Source organism: Camelus bactrianus, chromosome 3 (genome assembly GCF_048773025.1).
Source record: "Camelus bactrianus isolate YW-2024 breed Bactrian camel chromosome 3, ASM4877302v1, whole genome shotgun sequence".
NCBI classification, from domain to species: domain Eukaryota; kingdom Metazoa; phylum Chordata; class Mammalia; order Artiodactyla; family Camelidae; genus Camelus; species Camelus bactrianus.
This window is the reverse complement of record NC_133541.1, coordinates 100,037,232-100,063,588: the sequence shown is the minus strand read 5'-3', so window position 1 is coordinate 100,063,588 and position 26,357 is coordinate 100,037,232. Positions and strand designations below refer to the sequence as shown.

The window sequence follows — 26,357 nt, the reverse complement described above, 5'->3', positions numbered from 1 at the left end:
ACAGTACCTGACCCAGGGAATATCAAAGTTGTTTTGGCTTAGTTATTAACCAGTCTGTGCTATCTAATTCTCAAATTAGACCAAAGGGAAGGCAGCTTCTCAAAGGCTCTCAGTTGGGCTGGGAGGAGGAATTCTGCCCCACCCCACTCTGGGATACACTGATATCCTTAGTTGTCCCAACTTGGAGAGGAGATGCTGCTAGCATCTAGCAAGCAGAGGCTAGGGATACTCTAAACCTCCTGCAATGCACAAGGGAGCCCCCACAACAAAGAATTATCCAGTCCAAAATGTCAACAGTGCAAAAACTGAGTAACCCTGTGCCTAGCCTAACTGCAGATAGTAAGGAAAACACTAAGTTTTCAGCCCTGAGCTCTGCTATTCCAAAAATAAAAGATTAAAGGAGGCTAAAATTACAGGAAAAGTTTTGTTCAGACTCCTCCAGACACAGATCCCATCAGAGGAAAATAGAACTCATGTTGAAGGAACCTAGAAAAAAAAGTGACAGGGCTCAAATGAAGGGACAATTTCAAAAGAGTAAGTGTGGGAAAGAAAAAACAATACACAGGGAAGAATATGGAATGTTCCCACCAAATATGAAATAGGCCCAGTCAATGCCATTTATTATACATGTTGAACAGCCTCTGAGACCCAAGGGCTCCCATATGAGGTTTTCTCCTTTTTCTTTTTTGCATCAAACAGGTTCTTCCAAGAGCCTGCTTACAAGGAAGACAAAAACAATCCTCAATAAAATGAAACAAACAGGAAAAGGTGAACAGTCTACATATGAAGAACAAAGGTTAAAAAACTCAGCAGACAAATACCACACCAAACACTCATCCCATTTAATTTCCTGTTACATGCTCTGAGGAAGCCGAGATAACCAGGCTCCAAGGCAGCAATGCTCTGAGGCTCTTGCTCAGGCTCCCTCTATGTGACAGATTCATGCACACACACCTGCACACACCACTGACCCAGGCAGAGGTACACATGCATGCACAGTGGCCAGAGAACCACGGCGGGGGAGGTGGGAAGTGAGGGGAGAATGGGGAAAGCAGGGGTCAGTCAAGGATATGTTATCAACTGGAAAGTGGGGACCCAGAGAACCTTTCTGCTGTAGGCTAAACAAGAGTCAAAATTAAAACAAAGGCAGAACACAGGATAAATGTAGGGTGTTCAGATAAGAGAATGAAGAGATGAAGAGAGGGGGAAAGATGCAGGGAGAGTTTCAGGAAAGCAGCCTCAGAAGAGGAGGTTTTTCTTTATTGGGAACTTGGATGGTCAGAGGTCCTGTGACTCCAGTGATATACTGAGGCTGAAGGAATATGCCACAGAGGATTCCTCTGCATCCTGTGCTCTCTCCCAAGGCAGAGGGCAACCACAAACACCCACCCTCTAGCCCTCCCCATTGCCACTCTTAAGAATTTCCCAAGTACCTCCCAAAAAATGATGCCCACACACACAAAGTTAGGCCCAGCAAAAAGCCAGGCATAGAAAGCCTCAGTAACTCTTCTTGGTGGAACCAAAACCAGAGAAGCCCATCACAGCTGCCATTTCATCATCCTCCTCAAATGTCAAGTCCTCCTCAGCCCTCCTTTTCTTCTCCTTCTGTTTCTCTTTCTTGTAGGCTTTGGCCTTTTCCTCCTAGAGGGGAAATCACTCAGAATCAGTTCAGAATCCTGAGCCAAATGTTGTTGAAAGAGACAGGTAGCTTACTTGTCATCTTTAGAAGAAAATAATTAAACACAAAGTAAAATTTCAAGAGCAGAGGAAAAGCCATGGTAAAGATTATAAGGGACAAGAAAGAGAAGTTTGAGCCTGTGGAGAGCACTTCTCAATCCAACATCCCAGTTCATCTCTAGTTCTTAAGGTGATGGAAGCAAAGCCATATAATGAGAACTAGCAGTCTGGGGCATACAGTACAAGCTAGGAACTGGTCTAAAGGCTTTATGTATATTATATACGAAGGTCTCTATACGGGAAAATGGAGGCACAGAAAGTTTATATAGCTTGCCCAAGATTCACAGCTAGTAAGTGGAGGAAACAGAATTCTGACCCAGTCAGCCTGGTTCCACAGGCCTACTGGGGACTAGGTGCACTTAGTTAGTTGCTCCTATAGTTTAAAAATATATATCTATCGCCTAGAGAGTCCAGAAAAAAAAGATAGCTTTAGAGCCATTTCCTTCAGATCATGAGAGTCTCAAACAAGGGCAATAAACGTTTCCCTTAATAAACAGAAATTCAGGAGATAAAACTCTCCTTTTGGGGTGGGAATAGAATGAGGAAAAAAGCCTTCCCATGATTCATAACATAAAATTCAAAGCTGGGGAGTGGAGAGAGAAGGATAGTAGAGCATACCTCTTCTCTGAGCTCCTTCATCCTTTCCTCAAAATCATAATCTTTCTGCTTCTCTTCCATCTTCTTCTTGTTGACTTCAAAGCGTTTCTTTACCTGATCCAAGGTGGAACGTTCCACACGCATAGACATGCCTAGGTTTCGCTGATCTAGGTGGGGTCAAAAGTTAAGAAGGTAAGGTCGTTACAACATCCTAATCCCCTCAAAAAGTCTTTTCCAGACATTAAAAAAAATTTCATAAAACACTCAGTAAAAATAATTTGGGCTAAAAAAAAACTCCCATGGCAGCAGCCCCAGGTAACAAGACATAAATGGCTTTCAACTGCCCTTACTGAGCAGATGGACACCAGTGGGGACAGGTGGGCCCAGGAGAAGACCATGAATTAGGCTTGGTGAGAGTCTAGAACAAACTCTCACCTCATGGACTTCAGGAATATTAAATAATGAAGTAAAGTATGGCCTGTACTGAAGCAACTAGAGAATTCCCCACATTAAAAAAAGAGGCCAACAGAAACTACCCTTTCCCCCACCACACCTCCAAAACCCAATCTCAGACCCAGTAACAAACTACCTCCAAGCCTTACGTTTCTTTCCATTAATGTGATCCAGGAAGTTGATAGAGTCTTTCACCACACAGTCACAGACATTGCAGTAATATCTAGCAAACAGAAAGAAACAGCACTAGGGTCAAATCTGGTTGTAAGGATTTTATCATTTTTCAACCAAGAATCTCATATTTTTAGGTAAGAGTTCTTTTTAGAAGAAAGAGACAATTCTCACTGCCAACTTCCAACATAGCCCCCACAATGATCCCACCCTCCCAGTATTCCTACACTGTATAGCCCTTCCCCATTTGTACCAGGGTTAGTCTGTGTGATCAACAGAATATGTTAAAAACGATGTTATTTCACTTTCAAGATTAGGTTACTAAAAAAAAGAACATGTGGCTCTGTCTTAGTCTGTGCATTTGGATTGCTTGCTCTGGGGAAGCCACTTGCTCTGTTGTGAATAACACTATGAAGTGGCCCATGGAGCACAGAAGTGAGGCCTCCAAACTAAAGCCACGTAAGAGAGCTTGGAAACAGATCCTCCAGCCTCACTTATACCTCAGAGGAATGCAGACCCAGCTGATACCTCAATGGCAGCTTTGTTACAGACCCTGAGCCAGAACCACCTAGGCATACCTTTCCCAGATTCCTTACCCACAGATATTATGAGCTATCTGTTGTTTCATGCTGCTAAATTTTGGGTTAATGTATTATTTCATATAGCAATAGATAACTAACACAAAGAGGAATGACAACAGTGGGTTTACTAAGCAGCTCAGAAAAGTGTCATTCATTGCTATCTGTGTTATCCTTCTGCTGAAAAACCTAACTGGACAGAAAAGTAGTTGTGGGCAAAAAGATGAAGAGTTCTTGTGGGGACCCTTCTTCCTAAAGGTTATAGTCTTGGTCTCAGAACAATGTGCACAACCAGGAAATCCATAAAAACTACAACCATTGCACCAGTCTGGAAGCTCAACCCCCTTTATTCACTCTCAGCTGCTCATGGGCTCCACTGTAGCTTCACCTAATTTCTTCCCTAGAAATCGCCTCAGTAGTCCATTGCTTCATTTCTTCCTCTGGCAGGAGAACAAACAATCCTTTTTAAGATATTAAGAAATAGCTATAGTGCTAAAGAAGAAACCTATAGAGTGACCCCTCGTAGAGACATTATTATGCTAACATGAGACCTCAGAGGACAAAAGATGGAATTATAGGAAACAAGGCTGTTATTCTGGGGCCAAGGACATTGCTCAACACTTCCTAAAACCCACAGATAGTTTATTAGACTTAGTCTTGGTTGCAGAGAAAGATAAAAAGCCACTCACCCTCCCATCTCAGATTGTGGGGTGGTCTTGGTAATGACAATTGTCTTCCCGAGTTTGGATTCCAGGTCCACCTTGTAGTCCCTATGCCGGAGAAGCTCCCGCTTGACTGGCTGCACTGGTTTTCCTGAAATATAATGGGGAAAGAAGTCCCTTCTTTATTAGTGTTCTTTAATCAGAAAGGAAAAGAAATGCATGAAACACAAAATTCAGAGGTCTATTTTCATCTCTTTTTTGAAACCTGAAGCAAGGGACACAATGGGCACTTCTAGAAGCAGCTAGGGAGAATCTCAACACAGGAAAAATGATTAGCAATGCTTAACTCTCTACATCTTTTCTCCATTTTAAAGCTAACAAGCCTAAAAGCAATGTTCTTTTAATCATGAATTAATTGAACTGAAAGGAGCACTTCTACATTTTCACAAAAAGCCACCTTTTAAAAGAAGAGCAAGACCACTCAGTAATGCTTTCAAACAGATACACCAAGCATAACACAGAAAGGAGTGTTCTGAGAGCTAGGGAAAATTTTTAAAGGGGTATCAACATTTAGTAAATAGATATCTGTTACACGCCGAACACTATTGTACAAATTACATGAAAACTAAAAGGATTAATGTATGCATGGCAGTGTTGAAGTAAAGTAGAAGAAGAATGGACAAATTTGAAAACACGTAAGAAAATAAGACATTCCTTTTCGTATAGTGGAACCTCTATTTAGGAGAGGAGCACCGTTTCCCTGACATTATGTAAGGCACAGAAAACAGAACTAAGCAGAAACTGAAATAATCCCATGTTCCCTGACGAAGGAAAGAGAAGCTCTTCAATAGCAGTAATACACATTAGCAAATCACACCACTTGACTTCTCTGTCACTACTAACGATTCCACTCCCTTCTCCGTACTTGGGGAAAGTACTAAATGAACCAAGCAAAGGGAGGGCAAGGAAGCAGAGAACCACAGAACTGGAAAGCACCTCAAAACTACTTCAGTTCATCTCCTTGCTCTCATACCTGAAGAAATCGAAGATTAGGGAGGCAATGCTCTGCCAGAGGTTACAAAGGTTTGGGGGACAGCGCATTTCAACTCCCCACCCACACTCTCCAGCCATTGCATCCTCTACAACACACTTAGCACTTGATAGAGCAGACACCCACCATCCTTCTTTTCTCTCTCTTCCGTGAGCCTCTTCTCGGCGAGCTTCTCATACTCATCTTTGTCCCACTTTCGGCGAAAGTCCAAGTTTTTTGTCTGTGGGGAAAAGGTGCTCAAGATTCGTCGCTAATCGTGTCTGACCCCTGGAAAAACGGCAGGAGCCGCGTCCTCAATGCCAAAGCGGCCTGGGGACCTGGGAGAGGGAAACCTCTCCGGGCAGCACCAGGAGGCTGAGGTTGCCTCAGGACCCCAACCAGAGACCTCCCCGATTCCACTGACCCTGTGCCAAGGCCTTACGGGGCAGCTCTTGAACCGGGGCCATTAGACCGCGAGGAGGTGTCAGGACTCAGTCCGGCACAGGATATTCAGGGCGGAGAAACCCCCTCAACCCCCCACCCTAAACCTCCTGCTCACACACAACACCTACCCCGCTGCCGGACGCCATCTTCACTGCGAAGTGAATGGGAAGCCGGAAAATGCCGTAAAAAGCGGCCTTGAGCCGTAAAGCAAGCTGGCCTCCAATAAGCTTAGAGTCTCGCGTTCTAAACGAGCTAAGGACTGGAGGGCTCCTAAAACCGGATTGTCGGCCCCACCTCTGCTCCAAGGAAATGGCGCATGCGCAAAGAGAGTATGAAGCAACACGGAAGTAAGGGCGCCTGCAAGCGTTTTTCTACCCTGGCTTTCAAAACAACCATATACTCAACTCTTCTATTTCACAAAAGAGGAAAATAAGGTTCAGATCAGTGCTTTCTGATCTGGTCTAATCAACTTGCGTGAGATGCCAAGAGTTTCCAAACCTCCTTTCAGGCCAAAGTGCTGTTATTAGGGGCTCTAGATGCTTCATTTCCCTGTATGCACTATAGATATGGCCCCATTGCACCCAAGTGTTTGGAATGGCTGCAACCTTACCAACGCACTTACAGAAAGCGCTTTTTGCATTTTGTCTCTTTATCTTGAAGCTATTACCCTTTGGTTAACTCACTTTTCCTTCAACTGAGAAACATTACAGTCATTCAATCTATAGGGCACAATTTCATCAACATGATCAACTTGGGAAGGCCAGCCTCCAGCAACGCTCTAGGGTGAAGAATTCTAAAAGATGCCTCACTATATACTGATTTAGTGACATGACTGTATCTCCAAGTTGGGGAGAGGCGGAACTGTGGCTGATCCCTTCACTAAATACAGAAGCATCACACCAGGGAGGTTACTTCTAGCTCACAGAATCCTCCAGTGTACATTTTCTATGGCCTATGCAAGCCAATCCCTTGATGACAGATTACCCAAACTACTACATTTAGTATTTTATTTAATAAATTATACAACCACTTCTAGAACAGCCACCTCCACAGCAGGACATGGAATAGTCAGAGCAGTGATTCTGGCACAGGTAATGGTCTCCAAAATCTCAAAAGGTCAGATTTCCATCTTGTGAGGTCACCTATTAAGTTCAATATTCAAGATTATTAAACAGACAGCCTCACCCTGCTATTATTAACAGTGGATAGGCTAGAAAGATGCCACATGAATTTGGGCACTGCTATGCCATTGGAATAGCATCCCTGTCCTCAAACAAAACAGAAAGTAGTCATTGCCTCTCCTCACTGTCTCCCAAAAACTCCCTGGACAGGTCAAGGGCAGACTGTGAACAAACTCCCCAAAATCTGGTTCAGAAGCCAGAATGGAAGGCTAAGTATTTGACTTCTGATCTCAATAGTTCAGAATCCTCTCAACTTTCCCAGAGACTTGTTCACAGCAATCAACTCAGCACCTGTTGGCAGCATTCAATGGCATTTCAAATCCACTCTTCAATTAGAGCATGTCTCTTTCACATACCAGCCATCTGCGCCCATGCAGTATAGCTGCTCACACTAGCCCAGGAGTCCTCAGGGACTTCTACAGTTCTGTGCCCAGGAAGGATGGAGGATGCAGAGGCACTTGTCACCCATCCTGGCCAGCAGTTGTAAAGTCCATCAAGAACTCAGTGGTCGATGAAACCTTTTTTACAAAGAGCAGCAGATGGCATTCAGGCAAGGATCAAGACTCGGACAGTCGCTTCTGAATTTCAGCCACAAGATTTTCCCGTTTAATGGCCACCTGAAACATAAGAGAACCCTCATGTGACAAACTAGCGAATGATACTAGTTCCTTAGCCACTGTTTTTCCAGATTCATTTAACTCTGCATCTTCTTCTACTACTTACGTGACCAGTAGAGAGTACTATGGGCTTCAAGCTGACCTGAAGAATGGATGCCTTTTTGACTAAAGGGATTCAAACACCTGAAGTATGTCTATTTTGTTGATTAGTCTTGAAATACCCATTGAGATTTCATTTGTCCTTTTCCCCACCCAGCCAATACTCAGTGGCTACAACTGTTGCCTGGGGTGGGAGCTCAATCACTATAACCCTGGAGATATTTCCTCAGCCAGAATATACATGTTTCTTAAGGAATCTAAGAAAGGTAGAAACACTTGGTCCCTTCTATTTCTGCCTGCCTCAACTTACCTCCTCCCTGCTGGCCACTGAACGGAGTTTGATGACCCCTTCCTTCAGTTCTTGCTCACCAATAATGACCATCAGGGGAATGCCCATGTTTTCACAGTAGCGCAGCTGGGTTAGTAGTTTAGGGTTGTTCTTATACATCAGCTCTGCCTGAAAAGGTTGAAGAATAGGAGGTTTAGAATTGGTCACACCACTCAAACCCCAGGAGTAAGCATATCCAAAGAAGTAAGTAGCTAGCCCTCTCACTCTAAGAAGATACTCTAATGAACATTAGAAAGGTCTTAAGTTCCACCCTAGGCATAAGTTGGAAATGGGCCTGGTGCCTGAATTCCACATATACCTAGACAGTTTGGATATTAACTCCACCATACCTTGATCCCAGCATCCCAAAGCTCTGCAATTAGCTTCAAACGTTCTTGGAGAAAGTTCTTCTGTGGAGTGGCTACAAACACTTCAGTCTCTGTGGTCCGTATCTTCTCACCAACATTCTAATAAAACAGAGAGAGAGAGAGAAAATAAAACTAATAAAAACTTCCTTTGCACCAGTAATTCCAAAAATAAAAACTAAAACAAAAAGAATCATCAGAAAAACAGACCAACTGTACCTCTAGAAACATGAGAGTTTTTAAGGTCTCCAGCCCCACTCGACCCCTACCTAGGACCTACCTTCATCCTCTGCTCCACAATTGAGAAGATTCGCTCTACCCCAATGCTGAGCCCCACACACGGCACCTTGTGGCCTTTGGGGTCAAACATGCCCACCAGCCCATCATAGCGCCCACCAGCAGCCACACTGCCCACATTCAGGGGCTCCTCCCCAGCCCGAGCTGAGGTCTGTAGCAGCACTGCTTCATAGATCACTCCTGTATAGTAGTCCAGGCCCCGAGCCAGGCTCAGGTCAAAGGAGATCTGTGGGGATATGGCTCTAGTTAGTTTCAGACAAGACTCAGGACCCTGAGAGCACCAGATACAGCAGGAGGTCACTTGCAACTCAGCTTACCTTCTCAGCAACTCCAAATAAAGTCAGGTATTCAAACAGCAGCTTCAGGTCTCTCAAGCCCTCTAGGGCATGCTGGTTCTGGGACAGTTCTGAATCCTGGAACATTTGCTCCACCAAAGACACCCCACCTGGAAAGATACATGGGAGAAATAAGGTCTGTGCTATTCACCCAAATGTGTTTCATCTATATTTATCCCTAATGTGCTCCAGCTAGTCCTCCTCAGTTTCTTACCAAAAGAAAAAAGAAGAAAAGAAAAGAAACAAAGAAAGGAAGGAAGAAATCTTGATCACCTATGACCAGATTCCCTTTCTCTGCCTCCGTCTTTGCCATCTGAGAACATAAACAGGTTACAATAAGTAAAAAAGCATTTAAATTCAAATCAGGCTCTGGAACTTAGCACATTTATGGAAAGGAGATATTTCAGAGGTAGAAGCTATACACATATCACCCTCACTCTGGTTCTTTCATGTACCTCTGAAAACACTGATTCTTACCATGACATTGAACATAGTCCCCAATTCGATCAGCCACTTCAGGAGCCAGGCCTTTCTTTGCCACCATCTCATGTCTCACATCTTTCCAAGACATCTGCACAAACACCCAAACATTAGCCTAGCCCCAAGATCCTTTTTTCTCTAAATGGAAAAGGACACCTCATTTTCATTCAGTATGTATGTTATAACTAGCTAACACTATACCCAGCAAAATCAGAGGCAGCTTAGGAAATCCAACCATAATCTCAAAACTTAGATCTTGCTTCAGAATGTCTCCTTACCATCCTCCCAGAAATAGCTCACTTTTAGTCACCATCTCCTTATTTTCCTCCAAGAGTACATAGATTTGAGAGCAGGGCAGAAACTCTTATAAGACCTACTGAAGCATGTGTTCTTTGTTACCTTGTCTAGTTTGTCTATCGAGGAGCAGATGGCATGGAATTTGCTTTCAGGAATACCACAGACAGCAAATATCCCATCCAAAATCCGCCGGTCATTGACCTGTGAACTCAAAGGAAGTAACACAAATGCCTTGTCAATGACCTCTCCCTCAAAATAATGGCAGTCCCTACTCTCCAGACTCATAAAGGGATAGAAAAGAAATTTCACAGGATGACTATATAGATATATATGATACGCAACACACCTGTACTAAGAGAGTCCTAGAGCTACAGTTTGAATGGCTAGGGACACCTATGTTTTGAGATAGCATCAGGCTAAGTCCAGACTTCTCCCCTCAGTCCTCAGCCCTGTTCTTACCTTAATGAGAAAATCCCCCAGCTGCAATCCACTAAGGATTTCACACATGATCTTCAAACACTCTGCATCAGGGATCATAGGATCAAATTGACCAGCAATGTCAAAATCCTACAGCAAAGAAAAAGACAGGAAAAAAAGAAATCACTGAGCAACCAGTTCCATGGGTATAGCCCACAGAACTATCACACCATGCTTCCTCCACCAGGTCACTTACACACTGGCAGAACTCCCTGTAGCGGCCTTGGACTATGGTTGGGCTCTCCCGCCGCCATACCTTTCCAACATGGTAGCGTTTCATCTTCTTCACTTTATTCATGGCCAGGTAACGAGCAAAAGGGACCTCATATAAATAGGTTAAGGAGGAAGGATACTGATCCAAAATTTAGGCCCAGTGTACGAACATTAGGGAAGACTGGGCCTCTCTCAATTGGATCTCATCCACTAGGATGAGAATAACGATCTTCTCTGTCTGGTTTCCCACTATCTCCAAGGCCAAGCAGGGCTTTGCACTCAATACGTACTAAACAGTGTCAAATGAAGGAAATCCACCTAACAAAACTTCAAGTTCAGTAGAAAGCAGGGGAAGTAGAGATAAAAATGACCCAAGAACATCAAGTCCAGGCCATTCCCTCCCAATTCTCAACTGTCTCAGAACAGTTAAGCTTCAAAACCTGGATTCACCTACAACTCCTATGTCAATGTTTCTTAAAGTGTAGGTCTGGGACCACCTGCATCTTAATTACCCAGGTACCTGTTTAAAATGCAAGTTGCTGAACTGCACTCCAGCTACAGAATTAAGAATATATGGGGCTAAAGGTCAAGAATCTGTATTTTTGCAAGCTTCCCCAAGGCATTCTGATACACTATAAACTTAAATGACAGTGCTCAGGCCAGGCTCTGCTGGCAGAAATGCTTTCTGGAAGGAACTGGAAGTAAAGGCTGCTGCCAATAAATCCATGGGGTTCCAGAATCATTCTTGTCCCTTTTGTGAGAGAAAGACCTCTAGGTTTGGAAAGATGTAAGACAGGCATCAGTACTCAGAAGGATACAGTAAGGTCATAGCGCAAGGACAACAGCTCTCCACCCTGATCCTTCAGATCATAGATGAGCATGGAGTCCTCTCCATACTTCTCAGTAAGCATTTCCTGCAGAAGTCAAACAGAAAGAGGACTTCAGATCATAGGCTAAAAGCCCTTTGGGAAACGGAGTTCCAGCACTCTTTTTTCTCCTCTTACCTTTAGCTCAAATGCTGGGGTATCCAACCCCTTTGCTCCATGACGTTTAAAGCAGCTAACAACCATATCAAGAATTTTCTCCCTCACAACCATCTGCTGGGGACTAAGATCTCTGGTGCCCTAGAAACCAAAAGGAATCAGAGTGAAAACAAAGACAAAAGCAAGTCCACTTAAGACAAAGAGTTAAACCACTTCTATAATTTAAGGTCTGGAGTTGAAATCTCTTTTGAGTTTAGAGGACTCTGAGCCCCACCCAATACCTTAAGAATAGTGAAGTTTGAAGTTTATACTGTATAACACAGGGAAATATATACAAGATCTTGTGGTAGCTCACGGTGAAAAAGAATGTGATAATGCATATATGTATGTTCATGTATGACTGAAAAATTGTGCTCTACACTGGAAATTGACACAACATTGTAAACTGACTATAACTCAATAAAATAAAATAAAAATAAAATAGACAATAAAAAAAATAGTGAGGTTTGTTGCTGTTGTTGTTGCTTTCAGTTTAAATTTAAAAAAAAACATTAAAAGGAGTCAGGAACAGAAGCAGAGTAGAGAACAGAACTCCAAGGCACTATAATGGACAGGGTGGGAAAAAGGGCATTACCTTTGGGGTCTTGATAATAAAATTCGATTTCTCTTGATGTGGTTTCAGTTGGGATGTTAACGTTGCCTCTGCAACCTGGCAGAAGAAATGTGAGACATAGCTCCTCTCAATACTGGTGAGACCTGTGGTATCTCTGGCTCTGAGTATCATGCAAAAACTTTTGGCCCTGAGCAACAAGAAGCCTGAACACTATTTTATCTAATCCAATCTCAGCCTACCTGCAAAAACCCAGCTGTATCTACAATATATATGCAATACACATGAGATGAGGTATTTACCATACAAGCTTCCTCAGCATATTTGGAGTCTTTAAATACATGAAATCATTTAACCACCCAAGAACAATGAAGGCACAGAGCAAACCAACACTGCCACAATCACCACCAACAACCATCTAAAAGTAGGGATTAGTATGATCTCCAGTTCTCAGTTCCTACCCAAAGAGTGAAAATAAGAATTTTTAATAAGGTAGCAATGGTCATTAGGCTTGGAGATAGGGAAAATGTAACTTGAAGACAGAAGAGAACCAGTGCAAGAACACAGAACATCTCTGTGGAATGAACAGGAATGGATTTCCTGGGTGAACTAAAAATAATAATAGTGGGGACAGGGTATAGCTCAAAGTGTTAGAGTATTCACTTAGCATGCAGGAGGTCCTGGGTTCAATCCCCAGTACCTCCTCTAAAAATAAATAAACCTAATTATCCCCCCCTCCAAAAATAAGAAGAAGAAGAAGTAGTAGTAGTAGCAGTAGTAGTAATAATAGGATGCAGTGACTGCAAACTAAAACAAAAGATCTGAGCCCTGTTGTTCATGATAGCACAAAAGCATCTACCAGGAAGACAATACTGTCTTTCCCAAGGTAAAACAGAATCAGTGATTTTGTTTATTACCAGCAGGCTGCATGCCCTTCCAGAAATATAGAGGGTGTGATAGTTCTATACTTTGGCGGATTCTATCCTCCAAAGGATGGCAGTTAAAGTCCACAATCCCTCCTCTACGAATCCAAAATCTCTGAAAACTGAAAAAAAAAAAAAAAAAATGGAGGGCGGACCTCATTTTGAGGTAAACTGTAATGCGAATTCAGTCGACTTATGGTCGTTAGTCATCTCACTTAGTAAGAATAGTCATATTTTGCTTAAAATTTTTTTTAATATTTGACCCTGAGGTTCAGATAAGGGGTTGTGGACCTATATTAAAATCTCCCTTACTGTGTAGCCATAGGTAAGTCATTTAAGCTTGCACCTCCGTTTCCTCAAATGTAAAATGGAAATAGTAATCCCAACCTCTCACGATTGCTATGAGAATTAAATGACAAAGCATCCTTAAAGGCCTTAACTCTGTGTCGGTACATGGTGGGCACTCAAAAACCGACTGTAATACTGCGGGAGTACAGGCCGCGAGTCAATGCTTTCAAACCTGGAGATCCTGCCCCAACAGACCAGAGCTATCTCAGTCTGGCTCACCTGGCTATGAGAATGGACCACCCGGATGCACACAGCACCGGGAGGCCGCCGGAGCTGGCCAAGCAGCGAAGCCCAGGCCCTCCTATGCAGGAGTCCGAGCTGGGGCATCGTGAGGCAGGAGTCCGACTTTCCGGGACAGGAGGCAAAGGACCTAGGGAGGAGGCAGGCAAGACCCCAAGAAGGGTACAGCGCGCTGTGAAGGCGAAGCCCGAGCACCATAGAGGAGGAGAGCGCTTCCACACCTCCCGAATCCCAAAAGGCACCTCAGGTCCTCTCCTGCTCCCGCCCAGCTTTAGCACTTCCGGTACAGCCGGAAGTGGTTGTTGCACTAGATGGTGGCTCTCTAGGCGTTCAGACCTGCAACTCGATAGACGGAAGTCATCCGAGCTGAGGCTGAGGCCACCACAGCCGATCTGGGAGCGGTCAGCTCCAGTTGGCAGTCAGTATGGCAGAGCGAGCGGCGCTGGAAGAACTGGTGCGACTTCAGGGAGAGCGTGTGCGGGGCCTCAAGCAGCAGAAGGCCAGCGCCGAGCAGGTGCGACCGAGGCGGCAGGGGAGGGGCCAAAGCAAGGCCGAGGAGGACAGAGCTGGGGTGGTCTGCACAGAGGTCAGCGATGTGTAAGAAGGAACCGGACTGGTAGGGAGGAGGACAGGCTGAGTGGGGAGGTAACAGGGGTAGGACCCGAGAGAAGCAAAGCTAGGCCTGGGTGAGAGATCTGCCTCCGATTCGAATGAGGGAGGGATACTGAATGAATGGCGGAGGAAGGAGGGGGTGGCAGATATGATAGCCTACCTAGCGCCTACTTTCCCTCCACAGATCGAGGAGGAGGTGGCAAAACTACTGAAACTGAAGGCACAGCTGGGCCCTGATGAAGGGAAACAGAAATTCGTACTCAAAACCCCCAAGGTAAATATCATTCCTTCAGGGAGCCTCTGAGAGGGTCCCTAATTCCACTCATAAGGATGTATATCCAGAGGATCTGAAATACTGCAAAAGAAACAACAATTGCTCTGGGCGCCAACCTGGGCTGGACTCCACCTGAGTCATTCTGGGATGGCAAAGTGATGACAGAAACTAGGCCAGCTGGATGCTTAGGGGAATCAGCCTGCTACTGCTACTCTTTCTTTCATTCAGTAAATATTTATTGAGTGCTTACTATGTGCCTAGCACTGTCCAAAGAAGTGAGTGTATCATGGTGAACAATATAGCCCGCCCTCAGGGAACTTACATTCTACTGAAGGATCTAGACTTAAGAGAAATAATCCCACAAGTGGATATGTAACTACAAATTGTTTTAAGTGATGTAAAGAAATAACAAGGATGCTCTGAGAAAAATAAAGGAGAACTGAGGAGTCTGAGAAAACCTTCCTAAAGAAGTGATAGACTAGCTGACCTAATAGATGAGTGGGAGATAGCTAGGTGAAGAGTGTGAGGAAGATAACTCCATGTAAGGCATGGAAATCCTGAAACAACGAAGAACCTTGGTAGTTTCCAGGAACTAGAAAAAGACATTTATGATTAAAACCAAATAGAGAGGGAGAGTAGAGCGGAATGAGGTTGGAGATTCCTAGCTCAGCCTCCCGGATTTCAGTTCAGATGTCACTTTCTGTAAGTTCTATAAACCGACCTATTTACCCTTTATCTGGATTCCTCTGGCACTTCATAACTATCTCTGTTACTGCATTTGTTGCTGACTTTTCATTATTCACATGGTTTATTTAACCTGAGAGGCTGAGATTAGGTGCCTGGAACTTCATAAGTATTCAATGAATGTATGTGAAAGTGAATTCTAAAGGAGAGGGGAGATGATCTGTTTTCCTTCTGTTAAGATGTCACCTTTTAAGATTAATTCTTTGGACTCCTAAATTCATTGACCTATTCCTTCTACACATAACTCACTTCACAGGTTAAGGAAACAGTGTAAAAACCCCTAGGCATTGATCATCGATATTTATTTAAACTATTGGGTGAAAAGATTAATGGGAATTTATGATAGACCAGGCTGGCCTCACCTAAACCCAATGATTGATTTTAGCATCACTAAAAGTAGGACAACCAGGCATTATGTTCCTCCTGGTATGATGCAATAAGAAGTACACATCACCTATTCTTGCCAAGAAAAATTGTACCTGAATCTAATCAGGTCTTCAGACCTATCTACCAGTTTACCTAACTACCAGTTTACTGAAAATATGGGAGATGGACAGACATGTTAAATGGATATATATACTGTTAACCAAATCTAGAATGAGAAAAATTCTTTGCAAAAAAAGACTCAATTTCTTCAATAAATAAAGGACATTTTTTTAAAAGGAAATGAAACTGCTACAGATTAAATAGACATTAGACGGATCAGCCAGATACAAGGCATGAACTTCATTTAGAATCTGATTCAAACCAACCAACCATAAAAAAATACTATTGAAGCAATTGGGGTTAATTAAACATGGTTTGGGCGTTAGGTTAAGGGTTGCTGTTAGTTTTGCTGTTTGTAAAAAAAAAGGTATTGTAATGTTTTATTTTTTAATCCTTAAATGTTAGAGAATCATATGAAGTATTTATGGATAAAATGATATGATATATAGGATTTGCCTTTTTTTTTTTTAATGGAGGTACTGGGGTTTGAACCCAGGACCTCCTGCATGCTAAGCATGCTCTCTACCAGTGAGCTATACCCTCCCCCTGGGATTTATTTTAAAACACTGCAGGAAAAAAAAAAATCTTGGGACTTACATAAGAATACCAGATGCTGATAGTTGTTGGAGCTGGGTAATAGATACATGATGGGGTCCAGTGTACCATTATCTATAAAGTGTGTTTGAAAATTTCCATAATATAATGTTAAAAGAGAATAAGATTAGAGGGGAGGGTATAGCTCAAGTGATAGAGCACATGCTTAGCATGCAGGAGGTCCTGGGTTCAATCTCCACTACCTCCTCTAAAAATAAATAAATCTAATTACCTCTCCCCCTGCCAAAATAAAATAATACAATAATAAATAAGATATTTTTAAATACTACTACTAAAAAAAGAATGAGATTATACTGGAGAGTTACTGTCCACTTTAGTTTGTTGAAATATACTTCTTGACATGTGATTCATAATTAACAACAGAAAGCTCAGTATCACGGGGAAAGGACTCCTAAAGGAATCTTCCTGGTCAAAATTATTTTAATACTGTAGTTTGCCTTTTTCACTTCATTTGCAGTGAAGGTGCATAAGCACTGGTGAGTAGAACTGCTGGTGTCTCAGCACAAATCAAGATGGTGGCACCAAACTGTACTAATAATAACCACTATGTCCTTTACTTTCATGAACTCACAGTAAAAAAAAATTCAGTTTCACTTAAGAATGTCTTTGATAAAATAGTAAAAATTACTAATTTTATTGAACACTGACCCTTGAGTACACTCTTTTTTAATATTCTATATGATGAAATGGGAAGTACACGTAAAGCACTTCTGCTGTATTCCAAAGTAGCAAAAACGCTCGTGCCATTGTGTGAATTTTAAGTGGAACTAGCTACTTTTTTTCATGGAAAATATTTTTTATTTGAAAGAAAAACTGAAAGATAAACTATTGTTTTAAAGATTTGGATATCTGGCAGACATTTTCACAACAATGAACAAAGTGAGCCTTGTACCTCAAGGAAAACATCCGACAGTATTTGTTGCCAGTGATAGAATTCAAGTGTTCAAGTCAAAGTTATAACTTGTATTTTCCACCATGAGCTTGACATCTTCCCAGTACTTGAAGACTTTCCTCATGAGAACTATGTTGACATTAACAAATATGGTTTTCTGATATTGTATAATGAAATATATCAACATTTGGAAGCTCTGTATAACTGTTACCAAAGAATCAATATTTTCTAAATGACCAATGCATGATGTTATAGAATCATGCCTGTGTAAAAATATCCAAAGTACAAGATAGAGTAACAGATAGTTTTTAAATTTTAGTGAAATATACATAACATAAAATTTGCCATTTCATCCATTTTCGGGTGTACATTTCAGTGGCTTTAAGTACATTCACATCGTTGTGCAACCATCACTTCTATTCATCCCCAGAACTTTTTTCATCATATCAAACAAAATCTTTACCCATTAAACAGTAACTCCCCACTCTACCCTCTCTCCAGTCCCTGGTACCATTGTTTTACTTTCTGTCTCTATGAATTCTGGGTACCTTATAATGGATTTTAATGTAACAATATGAGTAGTTCACTTATGTAGTTTCAGATTCCACATTGCAACCAATCTTTAAGAAACTACTGCTTTTTGGGTTTTTAGTGTAGTTTAAGAAGAATATCTACAGTTAGCTGAAAAGTTTATTAAAATATTCCTCTTTTTACAATTATACATCACTGTAAGGCCAGATTTTCTTTATATACTCAACCAGAACAACAAATCACAACAGAACAGACTGCAAAAAGCATATATGAGAATACAGCTGTCTTCTGTTTACCCAGACATTAAAGATTTACGAAAATGTAAATCAGTGCCACTCTTCTCACCAACTTTTTTTGTTCTGGGAAGTAGTTACATTTTCCTAAAATGTTATTTATGTTAACATGTAATAGATTTTCTATTTGTTAAGTGAATTAATAAATATTTTTAGATATCTTCAGTTTTAATTTCTAATACAATAAATATTTATAGTGATATAATCCACTTTGGGGTCATTAATAAATAGTAAGAGTATAAAGAGTACAAAGAGCTCCTACATGGGAGTAGCATGTAAAAGCCCAAACTAGAAACTTTGACCTGGAAGAACAGAGTTCTAGTACTGACTGCCACCAACCTGCTGAGTGGTCTTAAGTAATGACTTAGCTTCTCAACATCTTCTAATTCATCAAAAAAATGTATCTGCCCAGCTCATGCCATAGGGCTATCAGAAACAAATTAGGAAACAAATAGTATTCATTAGGATTTCTATTTTAAGTTCTGTTAGGAGAGAATGTTCCTTGTAAAGTTCGGAATTCAATTAGCTAAGCCAGCTTGAGTTGGTTATATGCCTGTCATCAGGTAGGTGTTTTCTGTTGGGCAGAGTAATGTTCTGTTATCCCAGAAAATTAGTATAGGAAAATTTCTCAGAGAATAGAGTTCCAAGAACTCTAGAAAATAGGACCAAGCCAAAAAGCTGGCAGGGGCAAGGGGTGGGGGACTTAGAAGGCTGAGAGCAAATGGCTGTGATAACTAATAGGGAGTTGTTTGTAGGAAAATCTAAGTTTGGGGCAAGGTTTGCATTCATCATCGTTAAGGTCATGCTTTTATATTTCTAGACCTTATTGTTCTTTGTTTTTAAACCCCATCCCTGGTTCTTTGGCTGATTTTGACTCCAAGGGCACAAGAGACTACAGTCCCCGGCAGATGGCAGTTCGGGAGAAGGTGTTTGAAGTAATCATCAGCTGCTTCAAGCGCCATGGTGCAGAAGTGATTGACACACCTGTGTTTGAACTAAAGGTGAGGGGCAGTGAAGAGAGACTGCATGGTGGAAGGATGGGATACAGACAACGAAGCAGATAACAACAGTGAGGGCCTAAAGGTCTCTCTGTTGTTGCAGACAAAGATTAGTATTTTCTCCAGTGAGACGGGGCACGGGACGGGCGTAGAGGGAGAGGCCCTGCCTTTTACTTACCTTGGTTGAGGCCAGCAGCTTCCAAAAGAGAGCCCTCCTCAGAAACGGAAGTTGTTATGGCTCCTGTCAACACTGAATTCCATGGTACCTGTGCTTGAGATGTTTCCCAGATGCGTGCAAACCAAACATATAAAGGATGAATATGCAACCAGCCTATTGATGGACCCTGAGGTTGTTTCTAGTTCTTTGCTATTAAAAGCAGGTTGCATCACTGACTGCTTAAAATCTAGTGACTCCAGATGCATTTATAATAAAATTCAAACCCTTTACTCAGGCTTACAAGGCCCTACATGATCTGGCCACTGCCTGCCTTTCCCACCTCGTCTCATGCTCTTCTTCCCCCTGTGCACTGTGCTACTAGGGTCTTTTTCTATTCCTGGAACATACTAAATGTGTTTCTGTCTTAGGGCCTTTGTTCTTGCTCTTCCCTCTTCCTTAGCTCCCTTTTCCCCTAGCTCTTTGCATGACTTGAATTTCAGAGTAAATTATAGACATGACAGATTTTAATGTCAGATCTCAACTAAAATGCCATTCCTTAAATAATCCTTTTCAAATTCCTTGTCTAAAGTAGCCCTATCACTATCAGAAAATTACCTATTAATCTGTTTCTTTCCATGGTGTACTGCCTGAATCTTGTTACTATAGAAGATTCTTGAGGGCATGGACTGCCTTTGTTCACTGATACATACGCAGGGCTTGGAACTGTGTCTAGTACTGGTGCACATTTATCTGCAGGGTAAATTCATAGAAGTAGAATTTCTGGGTCAAATGGTTGTACTCCTTCCTATTTCTACCAACTATATTAGTTTGCTAGGGCTGCCATAACAAAATACCATAGACTGGGTGGCTTGTACAACAGAAATTAAAAAAGAAAAAAAAAAATTTATTGTCTGGAGGCTAGAAGTCCAAGATAAACTGTCAACAGGGTTGGCTCCTTCTGAGGGTCATGATGGAAGGATCAGTTCCAGGTCTGTCTCCTTGGCTTTTAGATGATGTCTTTTCCCTGGGTCTTCACATCATCTTCCCTCCTCTGTGTCCAAATTTCCTCTTTTTATAAGGATCTCAGTTATATTGGATTAGGACCCACCCTGGTGATCTCATTTTTGCTTAATTACTTCTTTAAAGACCCTATCTCCAAATATAGTCCCACTCTGAGGTTACTGGGGGAAAGGGGCTTCCATATATGAATTTTGAAGGGACACAATTCCACCCATAACACCAACTACTGTGTGAGTGTTTCTATTTTTGACACACTGGGAGTTTTCACGCTTTTTAAATTTAGCCAGTCTGGTAGGTAAAATATATTCACATCTTGCTGAGGATATCACAGGGCAAGGACTACTTTTTTTAGTTTTGGCTTTTGACAGTGTTCAAATCTCAGGTGCTATAAAAAAAAATTTATCTTTGTTGATTTAATAACCCACTCCTAAGAGTTTAGCCTCCAAAAATTATTCAAAAGAAAAAAACTATGTACCCAAATATATTTATTGAAATGCTATGGAATATTTTTTTCAATTGGAATAACCTAAACATGTAGCAGTTTCATACTAGGAAGGAAGTAAATACAGAGCTTCCCACTGGAATATTATGCAGCTTTTAACAGTAATACTTCAGTTGTGTCACAAAATGGAAATGTGATAAGCAGAAAACAGAACTGGTGTTTCTTTTTTGTTATAATTAACATCGAATACATAAGCATTGGGAGAGCAGAAGAAATATAGACAAGTTGAAATCAATTACGTTAGAGTGGTAGGTTTTTGTTTTTAAAACTTCCTTTTAAATTGTTATATTTATCACTGTGACCACATTTCTTTATGTTTTCTCCAGGAAACACTGACTGGAAAGTATGGGGAAGACTCTAAGCTTATCTATGACCTGAAGGACCAGGGTGGGGAGCTGCTGTCCCTTCGCTACGACCTCACTGTATCTTTCTAAACTTGGGCTCTTGACACTTTGGATGGACTGGCCCTCAGTGAGCTGAGGCTATTTCTAGCCTTAGGTTTGGGGACAGCTAGACATAGATTGGATAAAATATAATGCCTTTAGCAATCAGGGAAATTATTTCTCTAAACCAGGAGCTGGACTTTGGCTAAACAGAGCATAGCCTTAGAAGACTTCTGAATCCTGAGAAAGACCTCAGCTTTTGTCAGGGCCCATTCTGACTCTGCCAGCAATCCCCTGGCTCTAGAATACCTCTCCCTTGCCCTGTCCAGTGGACAGAGTTCTCTTTAATTGACCAACAGCATGTTTCCTTTATTTCCAAGCTATGTCAGAGAATCATCTGCTTAGAGATCCTACTTGGGGCCCTTTTTCTGCTCCCTGGCCAATCTGCCCAGCCCCCTGCAGTGCTCGGCAAAGCCCAGCGGGGAGACACTACCAAAGAGAAAGGAGCCTTAATGTTTTTTGAGACTTCAGCTTTCCCTTGTGGTAACAAAGCTGATTATTGCTGATGTTCAGAAATGTTGTTAATCTTATAGGTGGCAGTTTTACCCACACAGGGTAGAGTTAGAGCCCAGCTTCTGCTGGTGAAGATAATCAAATTCCAGACATGCGGGAGGGGCTTTCTCCTTAACTCTTTGTCATCAGGTTCCTTTTGCTCGATATTTGGCAATGAATAAACTGACCAACATTAAACGCTACCACATAGCAAAAGTATACCGGCGGGATAACCCAGCCATGACACGAGGCCGATACCGGGAATTCTACCAGTGTGTGAGTATGCGGGGCAGGATGGGTAAGGTGGCCCTCCCTTGAGCCAGTAGAACCTACTGAGTGCTCATGGTGTCCTGAACAAACTGGTTGTCCCAGATGATGCTAGCCCTAAGATTTCTTTAGCATTTTCATATACAGGACAGAGGTTATTCACCCCATTTTATATATGAGTACACTTGCAGCTCAGCAAGATGAAGAGATCATAGGGATAAGAAAGAAAAAGTTAGGATTAGACCTCTTGGTCCAGTGCTCTTTGTCTTAAACCTATGATAGGATCACAGCAGAGGATGGGGAAATTGGATTTGAGGTATCATATCCTCCAGACTGGTGGCAGAGCTTCTGAGTGAATAGGGACAATGACTAAGGCAATATAATTGCCCCCACAGTGGTAGAAATAAGGAAAAATAGATGAGATATGAAAGAATAGCCCAATAGATGGGAAAGAAACCAGGACTGGTAAGAGACCCAAGAATGCTGGAGTTTTGCCCTGGGCTGACAATCAGACAGAATGAAGGTGGTCTGTGCATGAGTACAAAGAGGCCTCCTCCAGAGTTCCCAGGAGTCCTCACTTAAGAAGATTATACGCCTGAGAACCTCTTGCTACCCCTCTCCCTGCAGGATTTTGACATTGCCGGGCAGTTTGACCCCATGATTCCTGATGCAGAGTGCCTGAAGATCATGTGTGAGATCCTGAGTTCACTTCAGATAGGCGACTTCCTGGTCAAGGTCAGCTGAATGGGGCTGGGAAGGCACAGTTGGGCCTGGTCTCTCTCACAGGAGAAGGTCCTTGTGCAGAAGGACAAGGAGCCCAAGTGACCAAGGCTGTCGAGGGTCATGTAAAGAGATTCTCTCCTCACTGTTCCTCGGGTCACTGCAGGTGAATGACCGGCGCATCCTGGACGGGATGTTTGCCATCTGTGGTGTTCCTGACAGCAAGTTCCGCACCATCTGCTCCTCAGTGGACAAGCTGGACAAGGTAACAACCCAAACACTTGACTCTTCTTTTCCCAGATCCCACCCTGCCCTGAGAAATGGAAAAGATGAGGAGAGAGAGGGCCCTGCCTCTATGCCCACCAGAGGAAAGTTAGCCCCAGGATGTAGGTTGACAGGCAGTTTCTGCTTAAGACCACCCCCTGAGGAGGGCCTACTCTTGCTCTGCAGTGAGGAAGCTGCCCAGGGGTCCCTGACTGGTTTCTGTCTGCCCAGGTGTCCTGGGAGGAAGTAAAGAATGAGATGGTAGGAGAGAAGGGTCTCGCACCTGAGGTTGCTGACCACATTGGGGACTACGTCCAGCAGCATGGTGAGAAATAAACCCTGCCTCCCCAGCAGCCATCCCACTGCCCTCAGCCTAAAGCCGAAACCCCTCTGTGTGTGCGTATGTGTAGGAGAGGGGCAGGGGGAATGTACGTGTTATCTGTGTGTATGCACTCATGCATACGTGTGTAGTCCAGAGGCAAAGGTAGAACCCTTATCTTTTTCTTGTCAGTCAGTCTGGCTCACAAATCTGTCTCCCCAGGTGGGGTATCTCTAGTGAAACAGCTGCTCCAGGATCCTAAACTGTCCCAAAACAAGCAGGCCTTGGAGGGTCTGGGAGACCTGAAGCTGCTATTTGAGTATCTGACCCTGTTTGGCATTGCTGACAAGGTGAGTCAGCTTGGGGTGGGAGCCACAGCTGAGCTCTGGGGCTGGAGGTCCTTGATCCTCTTCTGGCCTGACCCTGTTCTTGTCCCCCCAGATATCGTTCGACCTGAGCCTTGCTCGAGGGCTGGACTACTATACTGGGGTGATCTATGAGGCAGTGCTGCTGCAGTCCCCAGCCCAGGCAGGGGAAGAACCCCTGGGCGTGGGCAGTGTGGCCGCTGGAGGGCGCTATGATGGGCTTGTGGGCATGTTTGACCCCAAAGGGCGCAAGGTGCCATGCGTGGGGCTCAGCATTGGGGTAGAGCGGATCTTCTCCATCGTGGAGCAGAGGCTGGAGGTAGGTCTCGGTGCTGGGTAGAAGACCCTCTGGGAGCTGGTGGCATCTGAGCTATCTTCTTTGATCTTTAAGGGGGCAATTGGTGCTGCTTTGGGCAAGGAGTATCTTTGCAAAGAAACGGAGAAAAGAGAATTGCTGTCCTTCACAGACACCTACCCCATTATAGGCCAACTTGATGGATCTCTGATCATTCTTCACAAATTCTTTTGTTCTGGGTCCCTAATTCCCTCAGGGCTGTCAGGAATCTAGGCCAGTTTATCCGAAGACTCGGATCTTCCTCCTAATACAGAATACTTAATATTTTAGTACTCTGTGCCAGGGACTGTGCCTAGTGCTTTTCATGCATGGTCTAATAAAATTCTTAAACAGCCCTCTGAGGGTAGCTACCTTTATTATTTACATTTTGCAGACAAGGGAACTAAAGTATTATAGATCAAATAATTTGCCCAAGGTGTAAGTGGCAGAGTCAGAATTTGAATCCAGGCCTCCGAACTCCAATGTCTTGCTCCCAACCACTATGGGATATTGTCTCTAAGTGGGAAGCATGGGTCTGAGGCTCTGGGATCCCTCAGACAGTGCTCTTGACTCTCTAGCACCTAGAGTAACATGAGGGAAGCCCTTCGTGGCCTCAAACCCTCCTTTGCTGCTACTGCTCTTAACTGTCTGGTTGCATTTCTTCCCCTGAGGAAGGCTCTGGCAGTAACCTTCCCACTACCCCTCTATCCTTTTCTCTAGAGTGGAAACTACTTGTGTTTCCCAATTGAGGTCACTGTTCCAATAGGCATCTTGTGTTCTAAGAACTATGGAACTGTTTTCCAGAAAAAGACATGGACAGCGGCAGCAGCAGCATTCTCTCTCCCCCCTAATCCACACACACCTTGGGTTGTACCCTGTGCCTGAAGCATGAGACGCAGTCTCTTGACCAGGCAGAAAGTAAGTAAGTGGGAACTAGAACTGCCAGGGGTGACCAGATTGGCTGGGTGAGCTCAGTGAGGATCACTTCCTTGTGAATGCTCTTGTGGACCCATAAAGTACTAGCTGGAGGTAAGTTTGAAGTTACTGTACATAAGCTACCTTTGTCCTACATTATTTATTCTGGCAAGACATATGTACAAGCCAGTCAGTTCATTTCTTATTCTTCTAAGAGCTACCTTTTTTTTTCCGGCCCAGTTGCTAGATGAGAAGACTAGCCTGCCCTGGTGGAGCTGGGCCTGGTCTCAGAATCCTGACAGGAGCCTGCTCTGGTTGTTCACTGACAGTGGTATAAAGAGCAGCCCAGCTGTTTCTTAACTGCTTCTTCCCTAGGCATTGGAGGAGAAGGTACGGACCACAGAGACACAGGTGCTTGTGGCATCCGCACAGAAGAAGCTGCTGGAGGAGAGACTGAAGCTGGTCTCCGAGCTCTGGGATGCCGGGATCAAGGTAGAGGAGGCAAGCCCCAGGGTGGCAGCAAATTTGGGAGTGCTGGGCACAATGAAATAAAAGCTCATCCACAGTGACCCTGCCACTACTGTGACTTCTTGGGGTGAAGGTCAGAGCAAAGTACTAGCTTGGGCCCCAAGGAAGTTGTCCCTGAGGGCTGCAGAAGCCTGCCTTCATCTTCTTCCCTGGTCCCCTGCAGGCAGAGCTGCTCTACAAGAAGAACCCCAAGTTACTGAACCAACTGCAGTACTGTGAGGAGACAGGCATCCCACTGGTGGCCATCATCGGTGAGCAAGAGCTCAAGGATGGGGTCATCAAGCTCCGCTCAGTGGCCAGCAGGGAAGAGGTAAGCAGGTGGGCAGGAAGGCTGAGGGACAGGCAATGGAAGCCATTTCGGCAGGCCAATGCCCAATTCGAGACCTGAGCAAAGCCTGGCATTCATATTAGCACCCACTCGTAATGGACTTAAGGGGTGTAGCATGTTACTGTGGTCATGTAGGGTTAACTGTCCATCCCACACATCCCCTGTGTCTCTCTGGTTCCCCCAAGCACTGTCTCCCCTGAGATGTTTGATTGGGTTCCTGCTCCCAGCTGAGCCTGACCTGATGCCTAGAGGAAGGCATGGGCACTCAGAGAGCAGTGGAGCTGCAAGATGCTCATTCCACCTTGTTCCTCCATCCTGGGCAGGTGGACATCCGAAGAGAAGACCTTGTGGAGGAAATCAAAAGGAGAACAAACCAGCCCATTTGCATCTGCTGAGTTGAGCAGAGGACCAGAGGAAAGTGGGACTGGCATTATTTAAGGCTAAGACAAAACTCTGCATATGTACTTCAACAGCTTTGCACATTTCTGTTCCAGCAGGAAGACCTAAAGTGGTCGGAACAGAGACTTTTTAATTTTTATTATGATTATTTTATTGGTAATCACAGGCAAAAATGGCCAGGTACTACACCATTTTCCACATGAGGCCCTGGGGGCTTAGTTGCCTGTGTTCCTGAGCTACACGGACCAGTCCGAGATGGTCTCCTCTGCAGGGCCCTACACCAGAAGGAAGGAACGTTCCCCACCACCAGCCGCCAAAGGTCCAATAAAATGCCTCAACCACTGGAGCCTGCCTGTGTCACTATTGCCTAGCCCTGCCTTCCCTCTCAGAACCT

General features: G+C 43.5%; 3 protein-coding genes across 9 annotated transcripts; 1 reads left to right on the top strand and 2 right to left on the bottom strand.

The window, feature by feature from the left end:
* Positions 1 to 594: 594 nt before the first annotated feature.
* Positions 595 to 6,519, bottom strand: ZMAT2 (zinc finger matrin-type 2). The gene is made up of 6 exons (XM_010971757.3): positions 5,801 to 6,519; positions 5,376 to 5,469; positions 4,226 to 4,349; positions 2,937 to 3,010; positions 2,356 to 2,501; positions 595 to 1,641 (listed from the first exon to the last, which is right to left on the bottom strand). The coding sequence occupies exons 1-6, from the start codon at positions 5,816 to 5,818 to the stop codon at positions 1,498 to 1,500; spliced, it is 600 nt and encodes a 199-aa protein (XP_010970059.1). The 5' UTR covers positions 5,819 to 6,519; the 3' UTR covers positions 595 to 1,497.
* A 690-nt stretch (positions 6,520 to 7,209) lies between these two features.
* On the bottom strand, positions 7,210 to 13,749 carry HARS2 (histidyl-tRNA synthetase 2, mitochondrial). 5 transcript variants are annotated; one of them, XM_010971758.3, is made up of 13 exons: positions 13,445 to 13,749; positions 11,979 to 12,053; positions 11,366 to 11,485; positions 11,180 to 11,275; positions 10,345 to 10,470; positions 10,131 to 10,238; positions 9,774 to 9,872; positions 9,372 to 9,465; positions 8,877 to 9,004; positions 8,543 to 8,785; positions 8,248 to 8,364; positions 7,880 to 8,026; positions 7,210 to 7,470 (listed from the first exon to the last, which is right to left on the bottom strand). In XM_010971758.3, exons 1-13 carry the CDS (start codon positions 13,661 to 13,663, stop codon positions 7,411 to 7,413), a joined length of 1,632 nt encoding a protein of 543 aa, XP_010970060.1. In that variant the 5' UTR covers positions 13,664 to 13,749; the 3' UTR covers positions 7,210 to 7,410. The 5 variants fall into 5 exon arrangements, with proteins under 5 accessions (XP_010970060.1, XP_010970061.2, XP_074216897.1 ...); XM_010971759.3 differs by having other exon boundaries at positions 10,405 to 10,470; XM_074360796.1 differs by having other exon boundaries at positions 10,345 to 10,474; positions 11,181 to 11,275.
* A 42-nt stretch (positions 13,750 to 13,791) lies between these two features.
* Positions 13,792 to 26,309, top strand: HARS1 (histidyl-tRNA synthetase 1). Of its 3 annotated transcripts, none has more exons than XM_010971763.3 (13): positions 13,794 to 14,051; positions 14,262 to 14,351; positions 18,794 to 18,913; positions 20,916 to 21,011; positions 21,675 to 21,800; positions 22,419 to 22,526; positions 22,678 to 22,776; positions 23,007 to 23,100; positions 23,317 to 23,444; positions 23,536 to 23,778; positions 25,084 to 25,200; positions 25,400 to 25,546; positions 25,888 to 26,309. In XM_010971763.3, exons 1-13 carry the CDS (start codon positions 13,890 to 13,892, stop codon positions 25,957 to 25,959), a joined length of 1,602 nt encoding a protein of 533 aa, XP_010970065.2. In that variant the 5' UTR covers positions 13,794 to 13,889; the 3' UTR covers positions 25,960 to 26,309. The 3 variants fall into 3 exon arrangements, with proteins under 3 accessions (XP_045363905.1, XP_010970065.2, XP_010970063.1); XM_010971761.3 differs by having other exon boundaries at positions 13,795 to 13,979; XM_045507949.2 differs by lacking the exon at positions 23,536 to 23,778 and having other exon boundaries at positions 13,792 to 14,051.
* The last annotated feature ends 48 nt before the right edge of the window (positions 26,310 to 26,357 follow it).